The 17,500-nt window shown below is 36.8% G+C and overlaps 2 protein-coding genes across 2 annotated transcripts in view; one reads left to right on the top strand and one right to left on the bottom strand.

The window, feature by feature from the left end:
* The first annotated feature begins 2,780 nt into the window (after nucleotides 1-2,780).
* LOC105060687 (adenylyl-sulfate kinase 3) lies at nucleotides 2,781-17,396 on the top strand. Its single transcript, XM_010944488.3, is given in 8 exon segments — nucleotides 2,781-3,356; nucleotides 3,359-3,448; nucleotides 11,156-11,296; nucleotides 14,445-14,594; nucleotides 14,857-14,975; nucleotides 15,068-15,152; nucleotides 15,324-15,370; nucleotides 16,881-17,396. Coding segments are annotated over 8 exon segments (855 nt in total). The 5' UTR covers nucleotides 2,781-3,232; the 3' UTR covers nucleotides 16,980-17,396.
* LOC140853143 (uncharacterized) overlaps nucleotides 17,379-17,500 on the bottom strand; it is an 11,611-nt gene continuing 11,489 nt past the window's right edge. The window contains exon 4 of the mRNA XM_073247236.1: nucleotides 17,379-17,454. Coding sequence (XP_073103337.1) covers nucleotides 17,379-17,454 — 76 coding nt within the window. The remainder of the gene's footprint in view (nucleotides 17,455-17,500) is intronic.

Genomic DNA, 17,500 nt, shown 5'->3' with positions numbered 1-17,500 from the left:
AGATCTCAGAGAAGAAATAAAGAAAAAGGTCATAGATTTTTAGATGCCCCAAAGGCTAGAACTCATAGTTTTTTATAGACCACGAGTAGGCACCTACAGACAACTGTTCGATCGATGGATCTAAAGGAAGGCCATCGATCAATGAAAACTACAGTATTTGGGATAAACAATCATTTGACCATTTGATCGCGAAGAGAAGCGAAGCAACCGATCAAAGAAATATGTTAAAAAATAAAATAAAATAATAAAAGATAATATACAAATATGATAAAAAAATAAAGTAGTTTGCTATCATCGCACCCATCATGCCGCAATTCGTGTGTGCGAGCCAAGCCAGCATGCACGTGTGAAATAGAAAATCCACATCCTCCTAAAGCCTCCCAAGCAATTAGGAGGAGAAAAAAAGATGGTTTATGAGCATCAAAAATAAATTCTCCCTTTCTAATATAGGACTAAAATAAGATAAGACCTATAGAGAACTTCGAAGGAAAGAGAATTTTGAATTTTTCCTTCAAAAATTCTAACAGTTTGGAGTTAACCTCAATGCCTCAGTCGAACCAAAAAGTATCTCCAAGGATGAGATCCGAGGATAATGGTTGAGGTGGTTCAACTCCATAATACGGACAATGGCAAGCATGTCCCATCCAACCCTAACGATTTGTGGCCCTAATCATTACTTAAAACTTATATTTAGCAAAGGTGATAACAACAATATCTATTTTTGAGAAACTTAGGATGGTGCTTAGATTTTTCAAATTAGAGACCATGCGTGTGTTTGTGCGCACACATGCATGTTTAAATGATGAAAACTTGACATATAAAATATTGCAATACCTAAGAGAATATTTGATGGATGCTTAGGATCCCCTCTTATGCTAAAATAAAAGGAAAGGACTATTTTTTTTTTCCTCTCTACATATGTGCATGTGAGCACGTGTATTTTCAAGAGAAATGTCATGATTTTGGTTACACTTAGAAGGTTGGCTAACTTCCATTACTTTTATGGTTATGAAGCCGGTTGGTATCTCTATTTGCAGAAAAGTATGGTTCGTTTTAAAGTTTAACATTTTCTATTAGTTGTCTGTTAAGTATAAATTCTTAACAACAAAGATCTCAGTAAAATTAAAGAAATAAATAAAAGGTTGGCCAGTCTATTATAGACATCCTATATGTGTCCAGATGGATGAACCATGCTAATTAAGCATCTTTTTCTCTCTACTGACTCCTTTGGAATCATCAAATTGCTTTTAAAAATTCATTAATTTACTTTCACTTTTATTGATCTATGAATAGTTTTACGTGTCATTTTGTTAATTAACATGATATTAGAACTAGGGTATGATACGAGTTTAAATCCCTTTCATTGTTTAGCATATCTTTATACCAACTCTTGCACATTAACCTTGATAGTCAACATTTGCAGTTACACAAATATTGTACATCTTTATCTACAAGCTATGCACTAGGTTTGTTTTGATTGCACATTGAACTAAATTATCTATGCTCATTAATTTTAATAGAAAATCTATGCAATTTTATCAAGGGCTACTTACACTTATTTAAAACTTGAGTACATTTATAGCAATTGTTAGCCAAGAAAAGAAGGCCACGTAAGCAACCAATACTAGAATTGCACAATTATATATTATATTATGTAAATTAGTATTAATTATTGTGAATTTTTACATCTTGACTGTGCATGCTAACCTTCATGCATGATCTTCATTGTGGTTTCATGAATATTCATTTATACAGAGTTTTTTCTTTTTGTAGTTTTAGTGTTGTACGAGTTTTCAAATTTTGTAAATGGAAACTTGCCAAATTGCACAACATCAGTTGAACTGCAGATGTCGTTCATGAGGGTTAATGTGCACAATTAACATATACAACTATGAGATAAATGATATTAATTTATACACTGAAATAAATATACTTTCTTCCCTCCTATTTTAGTCACATGGCTAAATTTATTTTTGCAGCTGTTCAAGTGCTCTATAAAACTGTGCAATATTTTTTATATGCATGGCGAAATGTTACCATCATATCATGTACATAGTCCACAAAGGTTAATGCGCAGACTATGCAATTGAAACAAATGTATGTAGCTTTGTATAAAGATGCAATACTGTTCAACCAGCAAAAGCTAGAAAATTCCCAGTCCCAGAATTAACAGCGGATCTACCACGCCTTTTTTTTGATGCTCCAGCTCTGCTCTGGGGCATTTCAGCAAACGAACACCTATCATGGCCCTAGCCACAGCTTGCAAGCTGCTTCTAATTACTCTTTTTTTTTTTTTTTTCCTTTTCTTTTTTCTTAAAACTATATCTAATCCCTTCATTGATGTGATGACAAATTCAATCCGGCCCCAACCCCCAAAGAAAAAGTGATATAATGACAAAGTTTACAAGAAAAATTTTGGAAAACGATCTTCTTACACAAAGAAACGTGTCAAAAAGATGCACTTGTGGGCCTTTCGACGATGGTGTTATGTTTCTTCCCACAAAATATCACAGCCTGAGGTCCCTCTACCACATTTTCTTTCTTCAGTTCTCATCTCTAATAGTGTCTCAAATACTTATCAAAAACAAAGTTACGAATATAAAAATAAATACAAAACCTTGCAATACCTTACACACCAACCCCACGATCCTCACCCACACCCATCATTGTACATTTACTAGTGCTGTCTTTGTGGGATCACAACATTCAATATTTATCCTCTTTTTTACATCTAAGAATATAATATCCTCTTGTGACATGAAGCGTGCCTGGATCTCCAAAAGAAAAAATACCATATCCAATTTTTTTTCTGAAATCTTTGGTGCAAGGTGTCCTTGCGCATTAAAAACATCCACACGTCACAACTGCCACTACAGTCCATCGCTACTCTCTCTCGCATTGTGTGGAGTCGCCACCCAACGCCACCGCGTGGCCGTTGCTCTCTCTATAAATCTCTCCCTCCATTTGTTGTTTTCCCACGCCATTGCATCGGAGCAGTGCCACCCTCCCCCTTTCTTTGAAACCATTAGTTCGTTAATTTGCTTTTAAAAGCAAAACCAAATCTAGACCAAGCTAAAGAAATACTCATAAAAATTGGAAGGAAATCCGCATAATTCGGCGACACGGATCTCGATGCTCCGCCTGCGGTCCGCCTCGTTCCCATTTGTAGCCGCCGCAGACCGGGGAACGCGCCCTCTTTCCCTCCCCGCGCTCACCGGCGACCCGTGAGGAGATGCCCTCCCTCGCCATGCCGCCCTCCATCCGGCCGCCACCTCCGACGCCCAGGGTGGGGATCTCCGCTCCGCTGGACAACGTCGGGCGGTGGCGACGGACCATTGGGTTGGTCCCCGCCCGACCCCGCCCCCTCCCCCGATCCTCGCCGTGGGCAAAGAGATCACCGAGACCGTCGAGATCGCCTCCGCCGGAGCCTCCAATGGCTCCGTCTCAGGTAGCTTGTTCACTTTTCCCTACAAGGATTGCTATTAGTGTGCGAAATATTGGAGTACTCTGCGTTCCGTTTAGTTTCGCCGAATTTTACGTTTCACTTGGGCTGGGAGTGATGAAAGATTGGTTCTTGAAGTTTCTTCCTTCAATAAGGGTTCGTAGTTTCTGAAATTTTTGGTAGCTTCCAGTCTCTCTTTTTCTGTTTGTGATTTTGAGTGGATTGGTAGACTTAGTGCTGCATTTGGTTAAATTTGTCCAAATTTTTTAATTTGAATTGGCTTGAATACTTGGGAGGGGTACTGTTTGAGCTTTGAGGGCTTTGTGGATGTGACCAAAAGGTTCACTTTTGTCGGACGAGATGATGGATCTTTTCGTCTTTTTCATGGTGACTCCTCTTTGGCTGGTCCGGGGGACTTTTGATGGCTTTTTTGCCTCGTTTGGAATTGGGACCATCTTTATGGGTTGGTGGGACCTTGACACGGGGGATGGTAGTGAAATGGGCTTAAAGATGTCTTTCATTTTGTACTTTTCCTTTATACTTGATCTGATATCTTTCACCCAGCCAAATAATTTATTAGGGCAGATGGGGATGCAGGCCAAGTAGTTCCCAGATGCTAGAGGATTGCAAGTACAAGAGAACATAAATATCACGCTCCCGATCCGAAATTATGAATCGAAGGTCATGGCAACCGTCGCATACTTATAAGAAACTTTTCTCATAAATATGCAAGACATCTCATCATGATATCATACACATAAAGTTAAATAAATTTTCAATTTTAATGATTAAATCTTAGTTCAAATAACAAATCAAAATTCAGTGTCAAAAGAAAAAATAATTGTCTGACAAAGTCAACACTTAAAATAAAAGTCTTGCATCAATTTTGAGAAAATCCTAAATCAAATAAGCTAACTCCATCTCTAATCGCTCTCCCAACCGAAATTCCGCATCATGCTAATTTTTTGGATCTGTAAAGAAAAAATATAAAACTTATCGTAAGCTAAATAGCCCAGTAAGCAGTGTATACCTTTAACTGAATAAATCAGACAAGAATACTGTACATATCAGTTTACTGATAATAACATAATCAATATGTAAATTCATGAATTCATAATTTAATTCATCACACTATCAATGATATATAAAATTTCAATTCATCATAATTTCAAATTATGCTTATCATCTTAAATTCATCAAATTTCTTAAATTCTTCTTACCAACCATGAACTATGACCACATTTTTTCTGTGGCAGGATCATAATACCGCGTATCTTCTTACGGTAGGCTGCGAATCATTTGACAGCAAAGTCCTTCGAGTCCTTCGGAACCGCTGGTCTTGCTGGCGGTTTGTCGCTGGTCTCTCTAGTAACATGTCGTTGGTCTCGCTGGCGACATAAATTCTCAGGACAAATCATTTGATAACGTATATGCCCCCATTGGCGGGGTCCTTTATATAGCCAGGTTGTCAATTCAAATCATCTTTCAATTCATATATTATTTCGATATAAATAAATGATATTCGAGTCAATCAATTATATCATTCTTTATGATTATACATCATCGTAATAATTTTCAACAAATATCTTCAATCATAAAAAATTTTCAACAATTATTTTCAATCATAATTAATTTCAACAAATATTTTCAATCACAAGCATGTCATAAATTTATATAATTCAAATTTATAATTTATCAGATAAATTCAATAAAAATAAAATACTACTTACCTCAAAAAAATCCAAACTAGGAATCTTAGAAATCTTGAAAATCTTTCTCTGAACCTGGTACGTCAAATATCATATTTTTGATCAAAATTTCATCAAATAAAAAAATAATTTTTTTTAAAATCCAATATCCTCACATGGATCGACTAGATGACAGCATCCAGGATTTTTGGATTGATCCATGAAAATTTTTTTTATATTATTATTATTATTATTATTATTATTATTATTATTATTATTTTTAAAATCCATCAATCATAAAAAAAATTCAAGAGAGAGAGAGCAGAGAGAGAAAGTCTCTCTCTCCCTTTTTTTTTCTTTTTCCTTTTTTTTCTCTTTTTCCTTCTTTTTTTTTCTTCTCTTTTTCTTTTTCCTTCTTTTTTTTCTTTTCTTTTTTTTTTCTTTTTTCCTTCTTTTTTTCTTTTCTTCTCTTTTCGTGTTCTTCCTTGGCCGAAACAGGGGACCGACCGTTCCCTCCCTTTGATCGGTTGTCCGGACCGCAGCGGGCACGACGAAGGCCGACGGCAGGGGGCAACTCTCTCGAGTTCGAAGAGGCCAAGGCCAGCGGTCGGCAGTGATCGCCGGCGTCGGAAAATCAAAGAGAAGAAGAGGCCAAACAGAGGGGTCCCTTCTCCGATGAAATTCGGCGACACTGTCACTGGCAGTCGTGCACAGAGGCACGGGAAGAAGGAGAGAGAAGAGAGGAAGAGGAAGAAGGCTTACCTCAGCCTCCGATGATTCCGCCGGCGAGAAATCGCGGCGAGCACGAATCAATGGGCCGCGGCTTCAATCGGAGAAATCAGGGAGGAAGAGAGGGAGAAAGACCGGTGGGGGTTCTTAGGAAGGGAGAAGATCTTTTTATAGAGAGCCCTAGGACCTCTAGTGGTCCTAGGACTCCCGATCCACGGTGGCTCATCGGAGAAGAAGACTCCTATCGAGAGTCGTCTTCCCGATTTCTCTATTTTCTTTTTTTTTAATTGGGCTTGGGCTTGGGTCTTCTTAATTGGCTTTGGACTTGGGTCATGACATTCTTCACCCCTAAAAGAAATTTTGTCCTCGAAATTTGTCATACATGTGGTCTCGAAGAGCTGGGGATATTTTTGCTTCATTTCTTCCTCGGTTCCCAAGTAGCTTCTCTTTCCGAATGTCGACTCCACTGTACCTTGACATGAGGAATGTTGCGACGTCTCAGCACTTGTTCTTTACGGTCCATGATCCGTACAGGATATTCTTCATATGATAGATCTTTTCTAGCTTGCAATGGTTCAAGTTCTACGATGTGACTTGGGTCTGGTAAATATTTCTTCAACATAGAAACATGAAAAACATCATGTACTCCGACAAGTGAAGGTGGTAAGGCAAGTCTATAAGCCACCTCACCAATTCTTTTCAAAATCTCGAACGGACCCACATATCTAAGATTCAATTTGCCACGAATGCCAAATCTTGAGATTCTTTTTGAAGGAGACACTTTGAGAAATACATTGTCACCAATTTGAAATTCTAATTTCCGTCTCCTGTTATCTGCATAATTTTTCTATCTGCTTTGTGCTGTCCGAAGTCGTTCTTTAATTAATTGAATCTTCTCGACTGCTTGTTGAATAAGTTCGGGACCCAATATTCTTCGCTCACCAACATCATCCTAGTGAATTGGTGATCGACATCTTCTACCATATAATGCTTCATAAGGTGCCAAACCAATGCTAACCTGATAACTATTATTATAAGTGAACTCAATCAAAGGTAGATGCTCATCCCATGAACTTTTCATATCTAAAATACAAGTTCTCAACATATCTTCTAAGATCTGAATAGTTCTCTCTGACTGGCCATCAGTCTGTGGATGAAAGACTGTATTAAAGTTCAACTTTGTTCCTAATACCTTGTGTAAGCTTTTTCAAAACTGTGATACAAATCTGGTGTCTCGATCCGATACAATGGTCACTGAAATTCCATGTAGCCTTACAATTTCTTTCATATATAATTTTGCTAGTCTTTCCAAAGTGAATCCAACTCTAATTGGTAGAAAGTGTGCAGACTTTGTCAATCGATCCACAATCACCCAGGCTGTATCATTTTTACTTGGAGTCTTAGGTAGTCCAGTTACAAAATCCATAGTGATATGTTCCCACTTTCATACTGGAATATCGAGAGGTTGAAGTAATCCTACAGGTTTCTGATGTTCAGCTTTAACTTGTTGACACACCAAATATTGAGCCACAAATTGAGCGATCTCTCTCTTCATATTATTCCACCAGTACATTTTCTTTAAATCTCTATACATCTTAGTACCTCCCGGATGAATTGTATAACCGGTCTGATGGGCTTCCTGAAATATTTCTTGTTTGAGTACTGAATCATTGGGTATGCAAATTCTATTTTCGAACCTCAACGAACCATCATTATGTATCTTGAATTTAGATTAACACCAACTTCCACTGAATCCCTTATTTTTGTTAATTATGGATCACCATTTTGGACGACTATAATTCTTTCAATGAGTGTTGGCTGAATCCTCATGTTGGCTAATCGTACTGTTGAGTCATATACTCGAATGTCTAATTCCAGTTTTCTTATATCCTTCAATAATTGACTTTGATGCATGATTAAAATAGCCAAATTTTTCATGAATTTTCTACTAAGGGCATCAACGACAACATTAGCTTTTCCGGGATGATAATGAATTGTTAAATCATAATCTTTCAACAGTTCTAACCACCTTCTCTGTCTCATGTTTAATTTCTTATGCATAAAAATATACTTCAAACTCTTATGATCAGTAAACACTTCACACTGCGCATCGTATAAATGATGTCTCCAAATTTTTAGGGCAAAAATCACTGCAGCCAACTCCAAATCATGTGTCGGATAATTCTGTTCGTATGATTTCAATTGTCTTGAGACGTAAGCCACTATCTTACCATGTTGCATCAATACACAGTCAAGTCCCTTTTTAGATGCATCACTATATATTGTGAATCCTTCATTTTCTGTTGGTATAGTAAGGATAAGGGCTGAAACTAATCGTTGTTTTAACTCTTGAAAACTCTGTTCACAATCTTCGATCCACTCGAATTTAATCCCTTTCTGAGTAAGACGAGTCAAAGGTACAGCTATGTGGAAGAATCCTTCGACAAATCGTCTATAATATCTTGCCATTCTCAGAAAGCTCCAAATCTTGAAAATATTTGTAGGTCTGTTCCACTGCATCACAGCTTCCACTTTTGTTGGATCCACAGAAATTCCATCTTTATATACGATGTGTCCTAAAAAGACTATTTTGTCCAACCAAAATTCACACTTTTTTAATTTGGCATAAAGCCTTTCTTTCCTCAATATTTGTAGTACACATTGTAAATATTTTTCATGCTCCAATTTGCTTCTTGAATATATCAAGATATCATTAATAAATACGACAACAAACTTATCAAGATAGGATTTGAATATTCTATTCATTAAATTCATGAAGGCCGTTGGAGCATTGGTTAACCCAAATGACATCACTAGAAATTCATAATGTCCATAACGAGTTCTAAATGCAGTCTTTGGTATGTCCTCTGCTTTGATTTTTAACTGATGATATCCTGAACGAAGATCAATTTTAGAAAAAACTTGTGCACCTTGCAGCTGATCAAACAAATCATCGATTCGAGGTAGAGGATACTTATTTCTGATAGTGTTCTTATTCAACTCTCTATAGTCGATAACAAACCTCATACTACCATCTTTCTTTTTAACAAACAAGACTGGAGCTCCCCAAGGAGACACACTAGGTCTTATAAAACCTTTATCCAATAAATCTTGTAATTGATCTTTTAACTCCTTCAACTCCATGGGGGCCATTCGATAAGGAGCTTTAGAAATCGGACCGGTATTGGGTGCCAACTCAATGATAAATTCAATTTCTCTGTCCGGTGGTAGTTCAGGTAAATCTTCAATGAATACATCCGAAAATTTATTTATGATAGAAATATCCTGTAACCTCAATTCATCATGTTCTGTATTCTTTATTGATACTAGATAACCTCTACATTCCTTTCTTAGTATCTGTCTACTTTGCACAAATGAAATAATACATGGAGGGGTGGTTCATGTACTTCCATCAAAACTGAATGCTAATTCTCCCGATATTTGAAAGTTCACTCTCTTTCCATGACAATCCACAGAGGCATGATAAGTAGCAAGTCAATCCATTTCTAGAATGACATTAAAATCATGCATATCTAGAACCACCAAATCTGTCGGTAATTCTCTTTCTCCTATTCTGATACTACATGACTTGCACATACTTTCAGTTCTCAAAATACTACCTACTGATGTCTCAACATATAATTTAGTTTTTCATAGGTTCACATACTATATCATGTTGTCTAATAAAAGTAGTGGATATAAAGGTGTGTAGCACTAGAATCAAACAAAACTGAAGCATAAATATCAGATACAGAAATGATATCTGTCACCACAGCATTAGAGGCCTGAGCATCCTGAAGTGTGAGTGCATAGATCTTTCCTTGAGTTTTCGACTTTTGACTTCCATCCTTTGTTTGTGTGGATCTATTCTCATTCTTCTGGGGGCAATCTGCAATTTTGTGTCCCTTCTGTCTACAGCTAAAACAAGAACCAGTATTCTATGGGCAATTAGAAGACTCATGCTCTCTTCGGCCACATCTCGAACATCTAGCCGTCTCATTCTCACGATTCTTATCATTTGCTGGCTTCTTTACTGGATCCTTATTGTTCTGATTTCGTTCTTGAGTTCCACCAAATCTATTTTTCTTCTTCTGATTCCGTTCTCTCTCGGCATGTGCTTCATTAACTTCCCTCTCAGTTATTAGAGCTTTATTTACAACTGAGGCATAAGTAGTTAACTTATAGGGTACAACTTGTTTTCTAATTTTCGTCTTCAGTCCCATTTCAAATTTATATACTCTATCTTGCTCAATTTCAACTAATCTTGGAACGAACTTGGCTAACTCCGTGAATTTAGCTTCATACTCTACAATCTGTTCCTCTGTTTCAGATGAATGAACTCTTGCTCTTTCTGTATTCTGACACTTCGAGGAAAGTACTTGTCAAAGAATTCATTTCAAAATCTCTCCCAAGTGAGTGGTATCCTATTGTGTTCATATTTTTGTTTAAGTATATGCCACCAGTTGTATGCCTGACCTTGTAACAGATATGCTGTGTAGCGGATCTTCTCATCATCGTGGCATTCTTGCACGGTGAATGCCTTCTCCATCTCCATAATCCAGTTGTCAGCTTCCAATGGCTCGATGGTCCCTTTGAAGGCTGGAGAAGCTAGCTTTTTAAACTCGACGATGTTGTTTCTCTGCATCGGATGTTCTCCATATCCAGGTGTCGGTGGAGGATGCTGACGTAGCTGTGCATGTTGTTGTTGAAGTAACTGTTGCTGTGTTTGAACTACTCCGATCAGAGTTTGCATTAGTTGAGTCATGTTCGGCTCTTCCTATACTGTCGGAGTATTTCCAGTAAGGTCAATGATTTCCTCCTGCTGAGATGTGCCACTATTCAAATGGGGAGTGTTATCACCAAGTGGATTTGATGTCCCTCCTACCGCTCCTTGAGTATTCTTCATTCGTCGTGGAGGCATATTGACCTATGACAAATTTGAGATGATAACTTATCCTTAATAAAGTTATAAACTTACTTAAGACAGGTCAGATCATAATCATCATAATTAACCTCTCAAATTGGGCTTGGGCTTGGGTCTTCTTAATTGGCTTTGGGCTTGGGCTTGGGTCTTCTTAATTGGCTTTGGGCTTGGGTCATAACAATAAAAGATAAAGATGAAGAGAATGACTACTGATGTAGTTTGTAGTCAATAATATCAATTAAATAATTATTGGAAGTAAAGGAGTTTATGTTGTTGGAATTTTTTTAGAATCTTGACCACTTTTCTTGCTCAATTTTGACCAGTTTGTACTTTCACATTGAACTTCAAGCTTTTTGTTCTTCATGGATCAAGGGAAAAAGAATGCTGTGATGTCTACTGTTGGGAATTCAACAAACATTGTATGGCATGAATGTCCGGTTGGGAAGCTCGAAAGGCAGAAGTTGCTCAAGCAGAAGGGATGTGTAATATGGATCACAGGTCTCAGTGGTTCAGGTTTGTTGACTAGATTTTCTTAGTTAGTACTTACTTCGTTGATGAGCTCCAGCTAAATTTGCATTATTTCTGTCTTCTTGTTTCTGTGCATGTTGTTTTTGGCTATGATGCACCTTAAATCTCACTTTCTTGCATGTATTTTTTTAATAATATATAACTTTTATGTCCATTATATTACATGTAATCATTCAAACCTTTTAAATTAGTTCTTTCCTGGTTTCCTTTCCAAGGGATCCCACTGGGCTACCTAACCTAGGCTGCCCTGTAATTCGGTTTACCGCTTGTTTGAAAATTGGAGTTAGATCCAATTCTTATTCTTGTGAAGTATATGGCTCAGATTGATGGCTCTCTTGTTAGTGGTATATGTGTTACATAGTGTTTTTTAAATTGCTGGCTTTTTCATCATATTCATTTTGGGTAAGTTGTTTGCTTAGTGATTTTGAGTTTCGGTGCTCGAATGTGAAACTATTTACTACAATTTTACCATCTATTTTACATGTTTATGCAAAAATTGCTCCTGTCAGGGTTAATGAGTTAATATAACAACTGATGACACTAGGAGGAAAAAAGTCAACACACATAAACTATAAGCATGCCATGCTTCATTACTTAATTGATGATCAGGCAATTCTTAATTGAACTAATCCTAGAAGAGTAATGTTGTTCTATACGAATTATTTGTGCCTGAGAGTACAAACTATTCAGCAAGAACAGCGACTGCACCAGATATGAGGATGGTGATGTTGATGATCTTTTGACCTGATTTACTATAAGAGCAATTTATTTGTCATTACAAAGTTTGGAGTACTTCATATTGTGCACATGCTTTTCATGCACAAGGCAAAATAGTGTTGCTCTGTGTTATGTTGAGAAGCAGCAAATTCAAGCATGAGAAGATACATAATTCTGTGAATTTAAAACACTTTTCCACCAGATGGAAAGAATTTGGAACAATTAAGATATGTGTACTACTCCTAACTATATTCTAATTTTAGATTTGGTAGCTTGTCTAGTTAAGAGACCTCATATCCTACAATCTTTTTTGTCCCCTAAGTTTCACAAACCCTCGGAAATATTCCAATTGTTCATGAACGTTGACAGAGGGCAATTTTCAGATGATGGTAACATCTTCAACCACAAATTATCAACAAATGACACCACTGTGAAAGCAAATCTTAGAAAAAAAAAATGATCAGATTGTTTGATCTACCAAGCACTAACAGTTCTTTCATGTATCCATCATGTATCAACTGAATTGCATCATACTAATTTGTGTGCTATATACGAGTAAGAGTGGCTAATATTAATTTGATATATATTGACGTTTGACATCAAAGATAAAGGTTTTCCTAACTTGTTCTATAGCCCAGCTATCAGAAATTTACCAAAACTTCTCCAGAGGTTGATACATTGTTTGGAGAATGACTTTTTACTTCTCTTTTTTTAAAGAAAATCCATTTTCTACTAAATTCAAGTAGCAATTCTATAAATGAGATAATCTGTTTTAGACATAATTATCCTTAGATAAGATGGTCATAATTATATATTTTGATGGGAAATTCTTTTTCTACTACATTTTTTTTATTGAACAAAAGTAGGATAACCAAGCATATTCTTTCTTTTGATGGTTTTCTGACACCCTGGAAAGTTAATCATATCTGTTCAAATATGTGCATAAGGTGCTCCTTCATATGCCAGACACGTTTTTTGTAGCACAGAAACCCAGTATCAAATGTTTTGAAGTTCTGTTTCATATCAATTTTTCTTTAGAATTGTGTACTTGGCACTAATGAACCTTTTATTATTTAACATGGTAATAGAGTGTTGTGAGTACACCTTAGAATCTTAGATACATTATTAATGAGAGTGAGCATCACAGAAAGCAGATCAGGATGAAAGTGGAAAAGTGTAACAAAATCGAATTGCTTTGGTTCGTTTCTAGAGAAAGTGATTGAACTTAAAATATCTGTGAGGGCACAACATTATCAGAAACTTTTCTTCAGTCATTCTTTTATTCTTATCCTGCTACCTACAATGCTATCAGATTCTTTTGCATTTTACTATTCACTAGCAACATCCATATCATCCCAAGTTTAGCTGTGATTTAAAAAATTTTGGACTTCGCCTCCAACCATTACATGTATAGCGCCCCCTTTAAGCACATAGCATTAATGGAGATCCTGCGTTACCCTTGATCCAGAACATACTAACTATGTGCTTTTGCTTGCACAAGCAAAATCTGAGTGTACCCTAGGAACCTTCAATAGTACCATGCTAGTACTTTTCTGTCAAATGTTTCAAGTTCAATTGGTTGTGCATTGCTTAAAGATGGCCATAGCATAACTATCATGTCTTGTTTGAATAAATGGGATCTACTTTATGAGTTCTCATTGAACTAGACAAAATTATTCAAAAGTTGGTTCTAAACGACTTCTAATGTTAAAGGTTGGACTACGCAATAAGAGAAATGGAAATTGCTGAAATGTGTTTTTCCATCATTGGTTTTGGCAGGAATTAGTATATTGATTTGTGAAACATGATTGCTCTTGTCCTTTGTGTGTTTCATTTCTGACTGTTCTTCTGGTCAGATATACGTGACATACAAGGGCTGCTTAAATTCCTTGCTACCCTATCCACATGATTCTCTAAATGTGTAGGAAACATATCTTAAAACCTTAGATTCAGCAGCAAGAGGAGGCAAAAAAAGGGAGTTGTAGCTGGGATCAAAGAGACATTGATCTGTAATCAAAAGTTACAGGATACGGCAAAATATTTTTTTAAATATCTGTGATATTTTTCCCTAGGATGTGGTTTTAGACAAAAACTCTAGCTCAATCACAATTAGTTTTTCAAGCACTCTCTCTGTATTCTTGGAAAATAATGATCAGTTTTGTAAGTTAGATGTTTACTTATTGGGTCATGTCTGGAAAGACATGTAATGGTGATTCCTAGTTGATCGAATTTTCTTGATCAAGTGTCTGTCAATGGGTGTCCTTTTAGCCACAATCTGCAGAGTTATTGGTTCTTTTTGGTCATTTCTGCTTATTTTTTGCAGTTGGAAATGTATGATGTAATTAAGCTGAGAAAGGAAAAAAAAAAATCCTCTTTTCCAATTTCTCTTGTATTTGATCATACATCCATGCTTCAGGCAAAAGCACATTGGCATGTGCACTGAGTCGTGAGTTGTACAGCAGAGGATACCTGACGTATGTTCTTGATGGTGACAATCTTAGACATGGACTAAATCGAGATCTTGGTTTCAAAGCAGAAGACCGTGCAGAAAATATACGCAGAGTTGGTAAGGGTTTGTGGAAATGTTTTTAAGTTATTTCTTGGTGTTAACAAACACAAAGCATTTCTAGTTAATGTATATCTTAAGTTTTCAGCCAGTTGCTCTTAGAGACCTGTGTTTGTGATCTATTTCTAGGATCTCTTCTTTAGTTGTGTTTCTTAAATACTTGGTGTCTTTCTAAGTGAGCAGTGCACTTAGGGAAATTGATACAGAAGTATATATTTTTGTTGTACCAATCATTTCTAAGTTCCCCCACAATCTTTTATAGGGGAATTAGCAAAGCTCTTTGCAGATGCTGGTGTTATATGCATAGCCAGCTTGATATCTCCATATAGAAGAGATCGTGATGGCTGCCGTGCTCTACTGCCAGATTCTACGTTTATTGAGGTAAATGCTTCTGCTATAGCATTCTTAAACATCCAAATTATTGATGATTCCTGCTAGCATGAGTGATTTATGAAAAAGCAAAAGTTATTCAGGTATTCATGAATGTTCCACTAGAAGTTTGTGAAGCAAGGGACCCAAAAGGCTTGTACAAACTTGCACGCACAGGAAAGATCAAAGGTACACATAAGAAATTGATTAGGTTGTTGATCTGGGGTCTTGGAGGTGATGCTTGATAAGTGGTATATTCTCTTTCATTTTGTGATAGAAACGTAACAAGCATGGCTCCAAAGAAACAGCCTATTTGCCTGATATGCATTAGCGAACTAAGTTTATTTTGTGAAACTGCAGGTTTTACTGGGATAGATGATCCTTATGAGCCACCCTTGGACTGTGAGGTGAGTCATGATGTGTTTTTATGATTTGAAAGGAGAATTTTTTTGTCATTGTTATGTCTATGTATGACTTACATGGGCTCATGATTGGAAACATCCAAAGTCCTCAAGGTCTACAAGCAGTTTGGTGCCATTAGTGCCAAGACAATGATATCTAACAAATAGAATGCAAAATAAAGAATTTCAGATCTTTGCAGCATCATCGGTTCAGAAAGTTTCCTTCTGCCATGTGCAGAAAATTCAGCATTGGGTTAATAAATTAATTCCCAAGGAGGAACATATTTATTAGGATAGTCTGGAGACATTGAAGTATAGTTGGTGGTTGATCATGTTGCTGCAATTTGAAATAGATCAATGATCAAAGGCAAGATTCTTTTGGGATTTGGAAAGTTGTGCATACAATGGAACCATGTGAACTACTGAGTTTTAAATTTAAATGGATATTAATGAAGTCATCAGATAATCAATATTTGTAAACTTAATTGAATAGTGGTTTTTAATTGTTAATGCTTCATAAGTTATTTTATAAGGATTTGGCGAGCATATTTGATTAGCACAAACAACTGATCACCAACATTTATGTTTAACATCTTTTTATAATTAACAATTTTTCTTTAAAATAATGCACATTGTAATTTCCTAAAGTATGTTTGGAAAGGATAGCCAATCAAGTACATATTAGTAAGTTTACTTGTGGTCACACACGTATGAAGAGTTTTGCACGGTGGCCTGGCCATAGGCTTCTTAAGATGGATCTGCAGGCATTAGTATCTTCAACCTGAAAATGGTAACAAATGAACCTCCCCTTACTACATCAACATCAAGTATTTGTTTTTCATTTCACCGCTGTCATTTGCATGGGTGTGCTTTTTGTTTTTATTGTACTGCTCCAGTCATTCTTCTCTTTCATCCTTTGAAAATATCGGTCCATGATTAGATCCTTCTTGTATTCGCTGCATATCCAGAAAAATCAGTTCTCCATTTTGGTCTATCTACTGTAACATAATTTTATTGGCATGGGCGACTGGCTACGCTTCTCTCTCCACCCCACAACACATACAGTCAATACATCCTCTAAGCAAGGTTTTAAACCCTATCTTGACACATGGGATGAAGGATGTCCCAAGACATGCGAATCGCGATGTTGGAACAATGGCAGAACAGTCCTGTCATGACACGTAGGACGGTACCCCATCCTAGTATCCGGCAGGACATCCCACTGGGATTTGAGATGATGCCAGAGAAAACCTACAATCTTGTGGGGGATCACAGAAATTCATGCTTTCCACTAGCCAACAATGGGAGTTCATTTATTATGGCCATCTATGTGTCTTTTCATGTGCATAGCATGTTCCCTATGTTAGTTGGAGTGTAAAATATCTTTCCAGATGCATGTCTTAAATATCACCTGTCCATGTTTTTGTCAGTGTGATGCTTATATTTGCCTTTGATGCACCAGTGTAGCTTGTCTATTGATATAGGGAGCACTGAACTTATAGTGCCTTTTTTTCAGATAGCTATAGAAGCAAAAGCTGGGGAATGCCCTTCTCCAGTAGCCATGGCCGAGCAAGTGATATCATACCTCAACGAGAATGGCTTCCTGCAGGCATAAATGTAATTGCATTTTGTCCACAACTCGTGGACCTATTCAAAGCTGTTTTTGGCTCTGCAGATATATCCGTGGAAACAACTGTTTAAGTTGTATTATTTGGCATTGTAGACTACAATAAGGCACAAGAAACAGCCACCTGCCTGCCTGGAGTTGCCTTGTAATAATATGTGCATTTCTTCAGATGTAATCATGTGCCCCATTAGCTTGTCAAATCAGTTTGCAGCTCGCAGACTTTAGCATAGACTTTGTGTTTTTAGGCCCTTTCCACATCTGTGTACAAGAGTTGTACATGTAGTTCAATTTCTTAAGGCAATGCTTTATCAGACTTGCTATGTACCATAATGTACACTAGGATGCAATGGCTTGTAAGCATTGGATGTTTGAGTTGGAATAAAGAGGCTACAATTGTTTGCCCCATTGTGTCGTTAAATTGTTGGTAAAGATAACTGCACCATGAACATCTGGTGTAGATAACCTTTTTTTAAAAAAAAAAGAAACAACATAACTGTGATGTTTTTGGT

This window comes from Elaeis guineensis, chromosome 13 (genome assembly GCF_000442705.2).
Source record: "Elaeis guineensis isolate ETL-2024a chromosome 13, EG11, whole genome shotgun sequence".
NCBI lineage: Eukaryota > Viridiplantae > Streptophyta > Magnoliopsida > Arecales > Arecaceae > Elaeis > Elaeis guineensis.
The sequence above is the reverse complement of the archived record's forward strand: the minus strand, read 5'-3'. Positions and strand labels throughout refer to the sequence as shown.